The 18,364-nt window shown below is 51.2% G+C and overlaps 1 protein-coding gene across 1 annotated transcript in view; it reads left to right on the forward strand.

Moving 5' to 3' along the window:
• Positions 1 to 1,797: 1,797 nt before the first annotated feature.
• The window catches only part of LOC120381558 (zinc finger protein 470-like), a gene marked incomplete at its 3' end in the record, with an annotated part of 61,877 nt that continues 45,310 nt past the window's right edge, over positions 1,798 to 18,364 (forward strand). Inside the window, exons 1-2 of the mRNA XM_039499730.1 lie at positions 1,798 to 1,839; positions 5,382 to 5,434. Coding sequence (XP_039355664.1) covers positions 1,798 to 1,839; positions 5,382 to 5,434 — 95 coding nt within the window. The remainder of the gene's footprint in view (positions 1,840 to 5,381; positions 5,435 to 18,364) is intronic.

Here is an 18,364-nt window from a genome sequence, read left to right on the forward strand (position 1 = left end):
AAAGGCCACTATTGGATTTGTGGTCAATACGCTTACCGTCGGCTACCACCCAATTGGTCCGGGGTATATTATGTAGGATATATTAGGCCTCTATTCTTCCTACTACCTCTCTTACAAGGAAAAACTCTAGGAGTCAAAGTATATGATGATCTTATTAGGGAACAACGATCTATTGATTCCACTTTAACAGTTGGAAGTTCCCAAAAATGGGGTACACAGGAGTGGCCTCCTGAAAGAATCATAGAACATTATGGACCAGCCACGTGGAACCCCGATGAGCTCGTAACAGGAGCTAGGGAACCGATTTATAATCTGAATCGAATAATCAGATTGCAAGCTGTTTTGGAAATAGTAACAAACCAAACAGCCACAGCACTTGATCTTTTAGCTGATCAAGCAACTCAAATGAGAACTGCAATTTATCAGCATCATATAGCCCTTGATTATCTGCTTGCAGAAGAAGGAGGATTGTGTGCAAAATTAAATGAATCAAATTGTTGCTTACAAATAGATGATAATGGTAAAGCAGTTAAACGCTTAACAAAAGAAATGAGGAAGCTAACCCACGTCCCAGTGCAAACCTGGAAGGGGTGGGACACAAATTGGCTCACTTCCTGGTTACCACACAAAGAATGGATACGCCAAAGCTTCCTTTTTGTTATATGTATTATCATGGCCCTCTTAGCTTTAGCTTGTTTAACCCCCTGTTTAGTGACAATAATCCGACTGTTGATCAACCAAACTATAAACCAGCGAGTTATGGTGTTATTCCAACCAGTAAAAGCTGAGGACTGGGGATATTAAAGCTCTTAAAATGCTTTCATAAAAAGGGGGGATTGATAGATAACATGATTTGTGCTTAGTTGTCTGTTTTGGGAATGTGCTTGGTTGTTCTAGGAAATGATGCTATTGCTAAATGATCCATGACCTGCTTACATAACTAATAACAAATATTGAATAGTACCAGGATCAAGGGGAAAAACGTGGAACGTTTAGCGTACAAGTAAATAGACCTATGTACCCCACGTCTGCAAAATCCTGAAAATATGCTGTATCATTATGGTCTGATATGACGTCAACAATGGTATATATATGCACGCACTGCTTTGTATCATGGTGTCACTCCTCTGGTATGAACCGAGGGGGGCACCCGCTCAGCTGATCGTTCTAATAAAGGGCTGCTATCTGTTTATACTCTACTTCGATCTCTGTGCCTCCTTGGGGTAATTGACTAGCTCCAGGGAGAACGAGCCCTTTTGGCTAACACATAGAATACATATATCAATCAAAAAGGAACAAGATATGCATAACTGTCACGGATACATCCATCATGATAAGGGTGCAGCTGTGCGGATACATTTATCATTGTAAGGAAGACATAAGATATCCCCTTTGACCTACTATACTAACATACTAACTACTTTTGGCTTCACGCATGAGAAGGTGACCCATTAAGCGAACTACTCTTGGCCATGAGCATGAGAAGACAGCTGCATGTATGTTATGCCAAGCGTGGGCTAACTGATAAACATGAACTAACACAGATCAAGCATAAACTGATAATAGCTGACACAGGCTTTTCTCTCTACTTGCATTTTAAGGCCTTGATTCTACTTATGCTAAGGGCCTAGTCTTGCTCACAGGCTTGTATTTGGCTTATTTTTCTAACAGCTTTCCCCCCTTAAAGCATTTTAAGAGCTTAAACTTCCCCACTCCTCCGCTTCCTTTGGCCGATCCTCAGGCCGATAGAGAGTCATTATCTGCTGATACGTAACATGGGTAGCCAGCCATCGGACTATGGCGACCAAGCAGGGGGTGAAGCAAGCGAAGGTTACAAGGGTAATTATAACAAGCATAAAAAGCAAAAAGCCCTTACGGAGCCATCCCATTTGTGGCAACCAGGATGTGAACCAGTCTGTGTCCCACCCACCCCAGGTTTGAACTGGGACGTGAGCGAGCTTCCTCATTTCTTTAGTGAACTGTTTCACCGTTTGCCCATTGTCGTCTATTTGCAGGCAGCAATTAGATTCATTAAGCTTAGCACAGAGGCCGCCTTCCTCCGCCAGTAAATAATCAAGGGCTATATGATGTTGGAGGATAGCATTTCGCATCTGGGTTGACTGATCTGCCAGCAGATCTAGAGCTGCAGCCCAGGGCCGCCCAGAGGATTCCGGGGGCCCGGGGTCTTCGGCGGCGGGGGGGCCCTTCTGTTCCGGGACCCGCCGCCGAAGTGCCCCAAAGACCCGCGGTGGGAGCCCCCCGCCGCCGAATTACCGCCGAAACGGGACCCGCCGCCGACCTGCAGCCCGGTCTTCGGCGGTAATTCGGCGGCGGGGGGCTCCCGCCGTGGGTCTTCGGGGCACTTCGGCGGCGGGTCCCGGAACGGAAGGGGCCCCCCCGCCGCCGAATTACCGCTGAAGACCGGGCTGCACGTCGGCGGCGGGTCCCGCTCCGGCGGTAATTCGCCGGGGGGGGGGGTCCTTCCGCCCCGGAGCAGAAGGACCCCCCGCCGGCGGAGACCGGGAGCGAAGAAGCTCCTGCACCCTCTTGCCCCGCCCCCTCTGGGTGGCCCTGACCCTATCCACCCCCAGAACACCCACAATCCAACCCCCATTCCCTGCCCCTCCCCAACCTCTGCCCTGACTGTCTACAGGGCTCCCTGCCCTTAGCCAACCCCGGCCCCAGCCTCTTACTCCCCGGCTCCTCCTCACGCGCAGCCTCAGCGCCTCGGCTGAACAGCCGCAGCGTGTCCCAGCGGGGCCTGCGCCCCGCCCCGCTCAGAGCCGCGTGGGGGGGGGGCGGGGTTGGGAGATCCGGGCCCAGCGGAGGGAGCAGAGCTCAGCCCAGAGCTCCCAGCCCCACCCCCTCCCCACGCGGCGCGGGGCAGGGCTCAGGGGCCCCGGCTGAGACACGCCGCTTGATGTGCTAAGGCTCCAGGAGAGGGGCGGAGGCGGGAGCCTCCGCTGTTCTCTTGGGGGCCCCTGCGGAGCCCGGGGCCCGGGGCAAATTGCCCCCTTTGCCCCCCCCTCTGGGCGGCCCTGCTGCAGCCATCTGGTTGGTTAATATTTCCAAGATAGCTTGCAGCCTAATAATGCGGTTCAGATTGTAAATTGGTTCTCTGGCCCCCGTTACGAGTTCGGTGGGATTCCAGGTAGCAGGCCCGTAATGTTTGACGATCCGCTCTGGGGGCCACTCCTGAGCTCCCCAGGCCTGGGAACTCCCAGCAGTTAGAGTGGAGTCCACAAACCGCTTTTCCCTAATGAGATCATCATACACTCTAATTCCTAGTGTGTTTCCCCGATTTTGGGGCAGGAGAAAGAACAATGGCCGAATATACCCCACATAACATATCCCCGACCAATTTGGCGGTAATCTACGATAGGCATAAGAGCCACAGATCCAGTAATGGCCCTTTAGGGCCCAAGTCCCATTAGCAAAAGGGCCATCCCAGGTATCGGGGTCCAAAGGTCGTTCATAGTATATGTGGTTGCCTGTTCCCAGGGGTCCTCCGAATGGCCCACCCATTACGGAGGACGGTACCCCATCAGGAGCACAGTATTCACATTTCCATGCTCCAGCCCCAGCTTTCCAAACACACTTACAACCAGATCTGGGCCTGTCGGTATTTGACCAAAAGTGTCTAAAGTGAGTTACCCGAGTTCCATTAGAGTGCTGCCATGCCCATTGATACCACCGTATTACATGCTTTTCACTAGTGGTATTATCTCGTTGACAGGCTAGAAAGAGGGAATCAAAGAACCCATCTAGTCCCACTGCCTTACAACCATCACCGGTATGGTGTTGGTAGGAACATCTTACCCAGCTACTATTGGTTAATTTCACATGGGTATGGTTCCATCGCCCTCGATATTTAGAGCAATCATAGGTGTGACAGCCAGGATGATGGTAGCAATCATATCCCCGGGATAGGGTCCAACTACATTTACTTTCTCCCAGGTACCGGCCCCCACGCCGTGTTCGATTAAGGCCAAAGATGCCCATGCCAGCAGAGTAGAGCCGCCAGGGGCTACTATCCGTGGACCATTGCTCCGTGCCATTATGCACGATGCTGAGGTTACTCAGCAAGTATTTGGGCTGCACTGGTTGGGCTACCCAGGGCCATTCATCTAATTCCCCTGGGCCGCCGCACACCCAGCAGTTAGTGAGATTAAAGGAATGTGTGATTATCTCCCCTAACTGTAAAAACCTGTTCTCCCAACCATAAGTACAATTGAGCATACAGAATAGTGGCAGGAGGAACAACTTCATGGTTTCTTTCTTTTAAAGAGTCCCTTTAGGCCCTCCAGTCCTTGATACTCCCAGTTGGAGTCTTCACCTGTGTCACCCCGGGCGTCCGGAGCCGGGGTGAGCAGAGGGCTGTTGTCCTCCTCGGTTGGTTCGTCCTCTGGATCCGAGCTAACAAAGCGTTTAACTCGCGTGCAGTGCGTCCATTTGTCGCTTCCAAGAACCTTGACGGCAGCTTGGCTGATGAGCGAAACAGTATATGGGCCTTCCCACCGTGATGTGAGAGGATCACGCTTCCACTTCTTGATAAAGACCCGGTCACCGATCTGGAACGAATGCACGGGTCGATCCAAGGGAAGGGCCTGGAAGGGTGCTGCGTACCGGTGTAGCTGAAACAAGACAGATTGCAGCGCAGAGACCTGTTTCCACAAGGAGTCGTTCCCTACCTCCCAGTTTACATTTTCCCGAAACCCGGGGATGAGTACTCGGGGAGGGAACCCGAAAACCAACTCAAAGGGTGAAAGTCTCAGACCCTTACGGGGGGCCCTTCGAATGCGAGTGAGTGCAAGCAGCAAGGCATCAGGCCACTTTAAACCAGACTCTATACAGAGCTTTGTTAAAGTATCTTTGAGAGTTCTATTCATTCTTTCTACCTGGCCTGAGCTTTGTGGCCTCCAGGGCGTATGCAGCTTCCACTGGATACCAAGGGCCTGCGCTACCTGTTGGACCACTTGGGAGATGAAGTGACTTCCCCGATCTGACTCAATTACTTCAGGGAGGTGGTATCTGGGAAGTATTTCATGTAGCAGGGCCTTAGTAACCGCCCGAGCCTGGCAGTGTCGGGTAGGGAAACACTCTACCCACCCGGTAAGCTGGTCTACAAAAACAAGCAAGTATTTGTAGCCTCGGCAAGGGGGTACTTCAGCGAAATCCACTTGCCACCTTTGGAAGGGGTAGGTAGCCCAGGGTCGGCCTCCCATTGAAATAGGGGGGCCAGATCCCCTCTGGTTTGTACGCTGACAAACAGAGCAGTTATTGACAATTCTCTGGGCTTCCGTATGCATACCCACTGCTTTAAGGGATCGGGCAGCCAAGTCAACCATTGCTCCTGATCCTAAATGTCCCTCTTTATGCAGGGATTGAAGAATCTCCTGGAGCACCGGACGGGGTACGAATATTTCTCCCCCAGGTAGTTTCCACCACCCAGAGGAGGTCTGCCAGGCCCCTGCAGCTTGGGCGTAGGATACCTCCTCTGTCGTGTAACGGGGGACAGGAGTTTTGGCCTCAGTGTCCTGAACTAAAAGAAGCCACACAGTTCCCCTGCGTGCTGCCTCCTTCGCAGCCAGATCAGCCAGTTGATTATACTTGCGCTGCTCCGCTTCAGGAGCTCTTCCATGTGCACGGACATGGATTACAGCGACCCGCAGGGGAAGCATTAAGGCTTCAAGTAACAATTTGATAAGGGTCCCATGGGCAATTCTTTGGCCCGACGCTGTAATGAAACCCCTTTCTTTCCACAAGGTCCCATGAGCATGTACTACCATGTATGCATAACAACTGTCAGTGTATAAATTTATGGTCCTCCCAGCCCCCAATCGGAGAGCCTCGATAAGAGCTACTAGTTCTGCTGCTTGAGCGGACAGAGAGGGGCTGAGTTTAAAGGGATACACCATCTCTGTGCTTTTAATGATCACAGCAGCCCCCGTATACCGCTTCCCATCTAGTACATAACTAGAACCATCGACATATGCCTCGAGATCAGGGTTGGGCCAGGGCAAATCCGAAAGATCGGGACGGGGTTTAGTCTCTTGCTGCAGGACTTCAACACAGTCATGGGTCGGACCAGTAACACTGGGAGCCTGAGGGTCAGGCAATAAGGTAGCTGGGTTGAGAGAACTGACTGTTTTAAAGGTTAGGTTCGGGGCTAGTAAGAGTCCCACCTCATATTTAGTATGCCGACTAGGGTTCAGGTGTCTATCCCCCGCCCCTGTTCCTAGTTTCTGGGGTACTCCGTGAGGTACCACCACCTCAGTGTCTCCACCCAGGATTAATTTTTCGGCTTCCTGTACGAGGAGAGCAGTTGCAGCAACAGCTCGCAAGCAGGCCGGCCATCCCCTGGCAACTGGATCTAAGACTCTGGAATAATAGCCGATGGGTCTCCAGGTCAGTCCTGACTTTTGACAGAGGACCCCAGACGCTACCCCGGCTCTTTCGTGGACATACAGAGTAAATGGCTTCCGTGGATCTGGGAGAGCCAGAGCAGGAGGCTGAATTAAAGCTCTTTTAAGCTCTTGAAATGCTTTCTCTTTCTCCTTAGTCCACTTCCAATGCAACAGACCTTCTTTAGTAAGGGCCTCATACAGGGTCTAGCCTTTCCCCATAGTCAGGGATCCAGAGTCGGCAAAGCCAGTCAGTCCCAGAAAAGCTCTCACCCTCTGGGGTTCTGGGGCTGAGGGCTATCGAGTATAGCTTGGATTCTATCATTACTCAAACTTCGACTTCCCTGACTAAGACGGTACCCTAGGAAAGTGACCTGCTGTCTAACCAGTTGTGCTTTTTCCTTAGAGGCTTTGTATCCCTGTGCCTCTAGGAAGTTAAGAAGTTCTACAGTTTGTTCCTGCTCTGTCTCTGTACTTAAAAGTAAATCATCGCAGTACTGGACTATGTTGCAGGGTGTCGAGCTAGGAAGGAGCAAGGTCCTCCGTAGCTGACTACCAAAAATTTCCGGTGCACAGGTAAGGCCCTGGAACAACAGTCCAGAGGTATTGGGCTTTGTAATGGGTGTCGGGATCTTCCCACCAAAGGCCTCTGAGATTCCTGATCAAGGGGGATAGAAAAGAAAGCGTCTTTTAAATCTATTACTGAGAACCAACCATGGCTTTTTGGTATCTGTCCTAGAATCGTATGGGGGTTTGGGACAACAGGATAAGGCGCCTCTATCAGCTTATTGACCTGCCTTAGATCCTGCATGAACCGGTATTGTCCATTGGGCTTAGGCACTCCCATTATCGGGGTGTTATACAGGGACGTGCCCTCCCTTAGCCACCCACATTGTACAAACTTTTGAATCAGAGGTTTTAACCCGATTTGAGTGGCCAACTTAAGGGGATACTGTCGGATTCGGACAGGGCAACTCCCTTCCTTAAGGGTGATGTGCACCGGTGAGGCATTTCTGGCACGGGCATGGCCTCCCTCCTTGGCCCAAACTCTGGCATTGATGCCCGGCAGGCAAGCCTCGTCAACCCCTTGGTGTGCTAGGGCAGGTTTCACAGCAGCATTAAGTAGGGCCATCTGATAATTGGAAGCTTGTTGTTTTGGGAGCCTAACTTCCATAGTCCCATTATTGAACGAGATCTCCGCCTGTAATTTGGTGAGGAGATCTCGCCCTAGCAGCGCAATGGGACAGGAAGGGCTGCAAACGAATTGATAGGATATTTGGCGGCCTCCTACTTTTACTAAGAGGGGGAGGGTTTTCTTTAGTGTGATGTGCTGCCCCTCTATTCCTTGGACCGTGACACACCCTTGGGCTCTGGCTCGTGGTGCCGTGTCGAGGGGTAGTAAACTAAGAGTAGCCCCTGTATCAATAAGGGCTGTAATTGGGCGGCCCTCTACCTTAATTTTTACCGTGGGATCCAGACTGGCGGGCTGTGCTGCCAGGAGGGGCCGTTGGGTCCCCCGGCCTCCCTATAGGGTGGCCCCCTCTCCGTGCTACCATAGAAAACGGGCACGGGTGAAGCTCTTCCTTGTGTCCTCTCCCTGACCTGTCTGTGGGGACATTCATCTCTCCAGTGGCCCTCTTCTTTACAGTATGCACATTGATTCCGACCCAACCGGGACCCCTTCCCTTCCCACTGTTCCTGGCCGTCCTTTACCTTGCCCCCTTTTCCTCTCTTCCTTCCTCAGGGCCATAGCCAGTACGCGAGCCCCTTTCCTTTGCTCCTTGTCGTCCCTGCGATCATAAACTTTCATCGCAATTCCCAGAAGTTCCTCTATGTTTTTGCCTGAGGCTCCATCTAGCTTCTGCAGTTTCCTTCTGATATCCTCATAGGACTGTCCAATGAAAAGGGGGATTAATACCTGCTTTCCATTGGCATCCTCTGGATTGAGGTCAGTATACCTCCTACAGGTGTCGCACAAGCGCTCATAAAAAGCAGCTGGATTCTCATTCTTTTCTTGCCTAACATTATACAATTTGGCCCAATTTGTGGTTTTCCGAATACAGTGTTTCATTCCCTGTACCACTGCCGTGGCATAGTTATGGTGTTTTGTCCGGTCTTCAGGCTTTGTATGTCCCCAGTCGGGTGGCGCAGCAGGGAGCCGTGCAGGCATCTCATCTACCGACACCCCCGTCTCTACTAACCACTTACGGGCTTGGGAGAAAACTAAGCGTCTCTCCTCTGCCGTAAGAAGGGTATCTAGGGTGACCCTCATATCCCCCCAGGTGGGCTTATGGGCTGTGACCAAGGTCTCAAATACGGTTGTCAGCGGGGCAGGGTTCTTTGAAAACGGGGGATTCTGGTGTTTCCAATTATACAAATCACTGGTGGTAAAGGGGACATATACCATAGTCAGGACACCAGCACCCCCATCACCGCCAGGAAGCATAGTCTCCCGTAAGGGGCCCTCAAATACTGGGGTAGCCTTGTCTGGGGTATTCTTGAAGGAGACAACAAACGTGGAGCTCCCTGTCCCCTGTGCCTTGAGGCTTGCCCTAGGATACCGTTTAACTCATCTGCCACTGAGTCATCATCATCAGAGTGCTCCGAGACAGACAGCTCACCCTCTATCTCTACGGCCAGGTCTATCCTTGCAGCCTTTTGCATGGCAGGCAAGGGTTCTATCTCTGCGGCCGGGGTTTCCTCCTTTGAGGGAGGGGGAGCAGGAGCTGGAGCTGCTGAAGCTGCTGGGGCTGCTAAAACCGGGAGACCAGGGTATACAGGGGGAGGAGGCATCGGGTCAGGGGCAGAAGGAATCACAGCAGGCGGACGGGGGGTATCATAAGGGGGACAGGGCTTTTTAACAGGGGCGCGGGCTAATAAGGCTCTGATAGCTTGTGCCCTGCATTCCCGTAGCCATGGGGGGCGGGGGGTTGGCCACGAGATCCTGCCAGATATCTATATAGGGGTATTGATCCCAATGTCCATCCCGAGTAACAACATCATGTACAGCCTGCACGGTTTCCAATTTGAGTGTTCCCCCTGCGGGCCACTCCACCCCAAATGTTGGCCATTCCAAAGTACAAAATTTTTCCAGATTATCTTTACACAATACAATTCCATAATCGGCCTGGCGTCTAAACGCCTGCCAGTTTTCTAACATACATCCTAGGGGTGTCCGGGTAGACATACTTTGTCCGGACCCCATTACACCTAGATATCAGCCTGGTCACGGGTTCGGCCAACTCCCCTTGCTTTCAAGATATTCCGGTCCCGGGGGAAATTCCCCTCGCGAAAGTCTTGGGGCGGCTAGAGTTGGCTTAAGTCCTAGACCAGGCTAGCGCAACCGCGGTTTCCAAGTTGTCAGTACAATGTAAAACACAAGTATTGCTATCAAAAACAAACACAAGAGGGTAGTATTTACATTCCAATATTCGTTCAGCACGGTCCACGAACCAGTAGAGTTAGTGGAGTTATTCATTTGTCGTGCCTGAACCTAGGTACCTCAGTCAGAAAACTTTTACCCACACACACCTTCCTATTTGTGGGTTCCTTTACCATTAGGGGCCCAAGGTCCCAACCCTCACTCTTCGGGGGCGTTAATCCTCAAACCCAAGAGGTAAACGCACTTACCGCGCCCGAGGTGGCCGCGTCCGGCAGGTGGACTCCCCTCTTCTGGTACTGTCTTGCTTCCGTGTCGGCTGGAGTTCTCTATGGAGGGGGCGTAGCCGTCCCGGCCGATTGTGGCGACCCGGAGCTCGAGCAAACCAATAGCTCAAGGTGGCCACTCTCCTGAGCCGTCCTCGGCCGCCGGTCAGCGCCCCCAACAGGGAGAGAAGTCCAGGCGTGGAGTCGCCATTTGTTAGCCAAAAGGGCTCGTTTTCCCCCCGGAGCTTACCTAATTACACCAAGGAGGCACGGAAGACCAGGAAGACGAGTACCATTAGCTTTATTGATCGATCAGCTGAGCGGGTGTTCTCGTCCTGGCTAATGCCCGAGAGAGACATACCTTACATGGCCAGATGGGCTTACCTTTATACCCCGAAACAAACAACTTTGTTGACGTCTTATTTACGTTACTTGGCTGACCCTATGGGTCCTGTAAATGCATCTATAGGGAATATTGGAGTACATAGAATACATATATCAATCAAAAAGGAACAAGATATGCATAACTGTCACGGATACATCCATCATGATAAGGGTGCAGCTGTGCGGATACATTTATCATTGTAAGGAAGACATAAGATATCCCCTTTGACCTACTATACTAACATACTAACTACTTTTGGCTTCACGCATGAGAAGGTGACCCATTAAGCGAACTACTCTTGGCCATGAGCATGAGAAGACAGCTGCATGTATGTTATGCCAAGCGTGGGCTAACTGATAAACATGAACTAACACAGATCAAGCATAAACTGATAATAGCTGACACAGGCTTTTCTCTCTACTTGCATTTTAAGGCCTTGATTCTACTTATGCTAAGGGCCTAGTCTTGCTAACAGGCTTGTATTGGCCTATTTTTCTAACAGTGGCTGCATCATAGCACTGCGGGAAGCAACCCCTCACAGAGGCCATTTGTCATGGGGTTTGGGATACTTCTGGACCCACACTGCACTCAGAGTGACCTCCTCATCCCTTGCCAGCTGGAGAAAAGGAAAGGGTCCAGCCAACTCTCCCGTTACCAGCTGGGAACCACTGATCCCCAAACAGGGGGAGGCCTCTGGCTTTGATGGGTATTAAATATCTGGCTGGTCTTTTTCTTTGGCAAACATTTTAACAGAGGTAAAGGAGGGAACAAATGATTCACAAAGGAGACGGGAAAGATGATCTCTGGGCAATTTAACCCTCTGTGACCTACAGGATGGAGAAGAACTCAGGGCAACAGGTTCCCTCGAAGGAAGAAGTTGCTGGGATTTAGGAACACGGGGAACAGCCCCAAACCCGAAAGGATTTTTAACTGACATTTGATAATGACATAGAAAGAGGCAAAACCTGAGCTTTGAGAGCAACGTTCAGAAATGAAAGAGAAAGGGTGGAAATCTGAGAGATTTTGGATCCATTTTGCAAATTATAGAGAGGAAAGTGGAAAATCAGAGGGATTTTATATCAGTTGTTGATAGGAGGCAAAATCTGAGTGTTTCACATGAATATTTGATAAATGAATAAAGAAGAAATGGGCAACATTTGCAAACATTTTATATCTAGGTTCAAGAATCTGAGAAAAGGTGTAAATCTGAGATTTTCTTGGTATTTTATAATTAGAGAGACGGGGAAATCACAGGGCATATTCAATTAGAAACAGACAACTAGAGAGCAGTGGGGCAAACGTTTAGGTTATTTTATATGAATCTTGGAGATTTGCAAAGAAAATGTGTCACAAACTGCGTATTTGGTAACATGAGAGAAAAACACCAAGATCTGAGGGGATTTTATATTGTTGTTAACAAACTAGTGGAAAATGGGGACTGTTGGACTGGATTTTATACGACTGTCCAATACATAAACACAAAGTGATGGTTCCCCCACCCCCACCATTCCCATGGACAGCAGGGAGCCCTTTTAATGTGCTGATTAAAAGGGCAAGGGAGGGGGAGCTGAAAGGTTCCTGGATGAGGGAAGGGGGCAGCAGTGGGGGATGGGTGGGTGACTGGCAACTGATGGTTGGGGCAACTGTGATGGTAGTTAGGGGGCAACAACTGGGAGTGGGAAACGGGGGTCTGGGCAGTCCCCATGGGGGACACGTGCGCCTCCCTTCCCTGCCCTGGCAGAGACCCGGGATCTCCTAGAATATCAGGGCTGGAAGGGACCTCAGGAGGTGTCTAGCCCAACCCCCTGCTCAAAGCAGGGCCCATCCCCAACTAAATCCCCAAATGGCCCCCGCAAGGAGTCAGCTCCCAGCCCTGGGTTTAGCAGGCCAGTGCTCCAACCACTGAGCCATCCCACCCCCACTCCAGGGGCAGCCATGTGCTGGGGAATGACTCAGGGCAACAATTTCCCACCTACACAAGGACAAATCGCTGCAGATAAAACGGGTGGGAAAATGCCCCTCACTAGAGAAGATTTTAAACTGACGTTTGAGACTCATGGGGAGAACGGGGAGAGCTGATCATTGGAGGAGATGGGGGGGAATCGCCCCAGATTTTATAGCCCGTGTGAGATACTGAGAGAGAAAAGGGGCAGAACTAGAGAGAATTTGTATCGGGGGCGAGAGGCAAGTGGCACAAACAGGGACAGGATCCAATTAACCCCCTCCCCCTTCGCCCGCCCGCCACTTCCCCCGAGAATTTCCTGGCTGCACAGAGACAGTTCAACACCCCCGCGTCCCACTGACCTTCCTCCCTAGAACTCCAGCTTCTCCCCTCCCTGCCTGACACCCCCCATCTCCCCCCACACCACAGGGGGTCCCCCCCACCAGACCCCAGTCTCTGCCCCCCAAATCCCACTGGGGCTGAGGCAGCTCTGAGGCTTCTCCCAGGTTCCCCGGGGCAGAGTCACTTTCCTGCCCAGCCCCAGTGCCCCCCCCCGGGGTCTCTCACTCCCCGGGGGCTCCGTGGGAGGCTGGACACCAGGGATGCAGGACGGCAGGAATGGGGCTGACAGGCCTCCTGTTCCTCAGTCTCACGGCGGGACCGAGGGGGCTCGTCGCTCTCCGGCTCGGGAGCACTGGGAAGACCCGACCGTGGAGGGGCCATCGCTGGGGGGGGGGCGGCCTCGCGCAGGCGCTGAGCACGTCCTTATATCACTTCTGTGGCGGGAAAAGTGCTGAGGAGATGGAACGCTGAGGGCTGGTTTTGGCGGGAAAAACCGGTTTGGACTGGTTTGAGCCTGTCCCCTGATGGTAAACAAGTCCCCTCTCAGAGATGGAGTCCAGGGGTCAATAGTTCATATGCTCCAGATTGGATCTTATTTTAAAGCCAGTGATTTACTTCATAAACATCTTATTAACCATCTCATTGAACATATTAAACAGTTTATACTTCTCACACCTAACAGTGTTTGTCCTCCAGATGTGTTTACAGGTGTTGAGTTGTGGGGGAGAGAGGCCAATTCATGATGTCTCTACCCCCTCTTTCATAGTTTCTTCCAACTGGCTAGGAAGTACCTTTGCTAGGATGTGAGTCAAGCAGTGTCCATTGTCTCTGTGCTATCTCGGAGAAGTCTGCATTGTACACGGTTCCTGGGATAGTCCTTGGGAGTGTGGATCCCTTTAATGGGCCAGCAGCGAGTCTGGCTCCTCCATTGTCACACCTGAAAGGCTGGTGGTGGGCATTTCCCAACCTCATCTCAGTCACACACACAGAGCAAAACTTCCCAGCCAATGCTACACACACAATCCCTCACAATATTAATGTTCAACAGACCAAGACTTTTGAAATGACACCTCACCAGGCAGACTTTGTACAAACCGTATCATCATTATAGGAGACTGGTGAATATGGGGCTTCCAGGGTGCTGCTTTGAGCACAGCGAGCCACACCTGGGCTGACATGGCAATGGAGACGTACCCTTAGAGTCCATCTCTCCTGGGATAAAGATGGCAGCCTGGCTGGCCTGGGTCATCTGACGTGGGCTCATGAAGCTAAAGCTGAGAGGCTAAAAACTGTGGTGCAGATATTTGTGTTCACACTGAAGCCTGGGTTTGGAAACCCTCACCCCTCGTGGGGTCTCAGAGGTTGGGCTCAAGCCCATCTGTCTGCCCTGTAATTTTATAGTCTTACAGCCAAAGCCCCATAACCCTGAGTCAGCTGACCCAGGCTTTGCGACAGGTGCCCTGGGTGTGTTAATCGCACTGCAGACATAACATTAGGCTACGTCTCCAGTGCAATGAAACACCCATGACTGGCCCGTGTCACATTAATCAGGGTCATGCGGCTTGGGCTGTAAAGTTGCAGTGTCCGTGTCTCGGCTCAGGCTCAGTCCCCTGCTCCAGGAGCCCAGAAGGTTGGGAGGGAGTTTAGCAAGTGGAAATGGTAAAACCGCAGGGGAGTATTACCCTGGACTCATGGCATTTCTCCATTGGTCTGTCTGCTCTGGGGCAGAGACAGAAACACGTCCTGCTGCTTTTGTTATTTCAAAGGGTGGTTTAGGATTTTCATTCTCAGACACGGTGCACAAAACAGGACTCAACCCTCGGCATAAACTAAACGAGCTGCCCACAGATTCTGGCAGCCACAATGAGCATTTGGTGTGAGAGCTCAGACCTGCCCCTGTCCCAGAGGGACGGGGTTGTCTGTGAGGGGACTGGACCACTGACCTATCAGCTCCTAACTCCCAAACTTTCAGTAACTCTATCATCAGTGCCTGTGAGTGTAATTTAAACCATAAGAAAAACCACACTAGGCTAGACCGAAGGTCCATCTAGCTCTGAATCTTGTCTTCTGACAGTAGCCAGTACCAGGTGCCCCAAAAGCAACTCAGTAAGGTACCACTGGAACTTGAACCCAGGAACCCCTGCATACAAAACAGTGGTTTTAGCCAGCTAAGCCATGGTGCCTACAGTTGCTGAAGGGATCATGTCTGCACACACCTGACTCTCTGCCAACCTCCATCTGGGCCTGACAAGCTTTGCTGGTGTTTGGATTCAGTAAAGCAGAGGAGCAGGGGAAGTTTTACTCCCAAGGTTCTTTGGACAGGTCTACACTACAAAATTAGATCGGTGTTACTACATTACTCAGGGGTGTGAAAAATTTACCTCCCTAAGCAATGCAGTTATATCAGCCTAATCCCGGTGCAGATAGCACTGTGTCAACAGGAGGGCTTCTCCCATCAGCATAGCTTGGGGAGGGGCTTGGTTAGTGAAGATGAAGAGAATAGGTGGCCCATGGCTCTTGCATTTGGGGAGGCTGGGTGTGAGCGCTGGAAGCTCCCTAGAAGTGGGGGGCCCATTGGTGCCCAGACCATGGCACTGCCCTCCCCCTTCTCCTGTCTCTGAGGATCCCCCTGTGCTCCCCCCTTGCTCGTGTTTGGCCACTTCCCACCCACCTCTCTTCCTCTTTGGCTGAGGACTGCTGATCCACCTTTCGCTCGCTCCTCTCCTCCCCCAAGGCCTTCCTGCCTGCTGCTCGTGTCTCTCCACCCCCTACCACAAGGTCTGCCCACCAGCCGCCACCTCCCTGACCCGTCCCTGCAACCCACCCTGCCCACCACCCACACCTCTCTGCCTCTCCCTTGAGATCAGCCCTGCCCACTACCCCCACCTCTCTGCCCCTCCCCTGAGACCTGCCCTGCCCACTGCCCGCACCTCCGAGACCTGCTCTGCCCACCGCTCGAACCTCTCTGACCCTCCCCTGAGACCCACCCTGTCCACGTCTTTCTTTGGTCGTCTGTTGTTATTCCATGAAACATCAAGAATGGAATAAAAAGATGAGTTTACTCCAGGGTGAGGAAAGAAAGGAGCCACCAACCCCCCGGCATTGCTGCTTTAGTTAAAGTGTTTTAATTAAACAGCTATTGAATGTCCTCCCTATGCCCCTTGTGTCACCAGAGCACATCCATGCTAGCAGTTCTTGGATGGCAAGAGAGAGCAGTGCACTGTGGGCAACTATCCCACTGTGCAACTGGCTGCAGGGTGTTTTGGGAAGGGTTTGCAATGCCTCCCAGGCTGGTACAGCATCACATGATGCAGGTTTCTCTATCCCACCGTTCCACGGGCATCTTACTAGATTACCAGCTGCTTTTCAACTGCAGTGTGCATGGCAGGGTAGAGACTGTTTGTGTGTGTGTTGGGAGTGTGTGTTGGGGAAGAGTGAGTGTGTTGAGCTAGGTAGGAGCAGATCATTATTATCCCTACTTGAAAGAGGGAGAAGCTACGTCTGAGAAAGGAGAATTGACTTGTCTTAGGTCACACGGCCAGTCAGTGGCAGAGTTGGGAATAGGACCCAAGAGCCCTGATTTTCAAACTAACCATTGGATCTTGAATTTAAGACATTGAATGACCTCAATAAAATGTCCTCAGATGAGCTCCAGACCAACAACAGTGCACAGGAATTATTATGCAAGTATTTGAGGAGAACGGCAATGTTAGAGAGGAGAATCATGAACTGCTCAGAGACCATTAACGCAGAGTAGCAGCAAAATTCATCAAACACAGAACTGGTTCTGACTTATTTCCTTGGTCTTGAAAGAGAACAAGGACCTGAGTCTCCTCCCTGTCAATAACCCCCTGCTCAGCCAATCAGGGTAGAGACTGAGGCTGAAGGTTCTCACCAGAGAGCCCAAAGGATGGCCCAGGTCACTGGTGGGGATCACTGCCCGAGCACTATTTCAGCCCCCCAGTTTTGGGTGGACCTCCCACAGTGGGAGCTGCAGAGCACTCCCCCGCAACACACACACGCACACACACACACACACACCCCTCCCTCCTGGGAGGTGAACAGGAGAAAGAACAAAAGAAGCAAGAGACGAAGAGAAAGGAAGGAGGGAGGGGAAGGTGAAACAAAAAGGACAAACCCTAATGTCCCCAGTGATTCCAAGGGACAAAATCCCAGGTGTGCAATAAAATTCTGCCTCCTTAAGCTCGTGTTTTCCATGCCTAGAATTCAACTCTCACCAGATGGATCAGACTGAACAGGTTTCAAACCTCCAGGAGGCTCTTACCTTCTAAACAGGGACGGCTGTTTTCTAGTAAAAATCACTAAAAGGGAAGGAGAAAACTCAAAAGAGGTTCCTCCTGGCGCTCACATCCATGAACCCGAATACTCTCTCAGTCCTCAGAGAGAGACCTGGAGAAGGAGACTTGCTGCAGCAAAGCCACAGGGGTCTCTGAGGTCTCCCTGGCCCCTCGCCCCTGTCCTGCCTGGCTGATGTCAGCATCTCTCTGTGAGGTCACCACCTCCCCACCACCTTGGACCAATAGTCTGAGATCCTGCAAAAGGCCTTTGTGATGTCACTGCCACACCCCTCCCTTGCTGTGCCAATGTCCTGCCCCTGGCCAGGCACTTTGCAGGTTTGAGCTACTCCCTGTGGATCACCCCACTCAAGGAGCGTTCGTTCTAGGCAGCAAGCCGGCTAGACAGGAAAACATCAGACGCTGCTCCCAATGCTACACTCAGTTTTTCAGAAATTAGTCGACTCTATGGCCAGAAGAGACCATTAGAGCATCTAATCTGACCCCCTGCATATCACAGGCCTCCTGTATGACACAAGAGCTACTTTGGGGGCAAACACATTCCAGAAAGGCATCTAGTCTTCATGAAATGACATCAGGAGATGGTGAATCCACCACTTTCCTTGGTAGATTGTTCCTGTGGTCAATCATCCTCGCTGTTGAATATTTGTGCCTTTGTTGTAATATGAATTTGTCTCTTTTCACCTTCCAGCCATTGGGTCTTGTTAGGCCTTTCTCTGCTAGATTCAAGAGCCCTTTAATACCCAATCTTTTCTCTCCATTAATACACTTCAACACTTCAGTGAAATCACCTTTCAATCTTCTTTTGATAAGCTGGACAGGTTGAGCTCTTTCAATAGCTCACTAGAAGGTATTTTTCTCCAGCCCTCAGGACATTTGGTGGCTCTTTGCTGCCCCAGCTCCAGTTTCACAACATCTTTTTCAAATGAGGACACCAAAACTGGAGGCAGTATTCCAGTATCAGTCTCACTGATGCCATGTCACCTCCTGTGACATTACTGACATAATCTGTAACTGTATAGATCACCATTGCGACTGTTGTTCTATATTTGCAGACAATATTGTAGAAAGGTTGTCGTGTAAGGGGTCTATGGAGAGGTTCTGATTGGCTGATTATAATAATGCCATCTCTAGATGTGTATCGTTTTTGTAGTTGATGTTATAAGTATTGGCTCTGTTCTGTCCATATTTCAAACTTGTGCTCTGCTTCTGGGGAACACCCCAGATAAGTTGGTGTCAGTTCTGCCTAGCCTGCTTGATGGCCCATTAAGAACCATCAGCTACACAATCGACCCACTGAGAGAAGGCAGATACGCCTTGTGACTCAGCA

The sequence above is a fragment of the Mauremys reevesii genome, linkage group 14, assembly GCF_016161935.1.
Source record: "Mauremys reevesii isolate NIE-2019 linkage group 14, ASM1616193v1, whole genome shotgun sequence".
NCBI classification, from domain to species: Eukaryota; Metazoa; Chordata; order Testudines; family Geoemydidae; genus Mauremys; species Mauremys reevesii.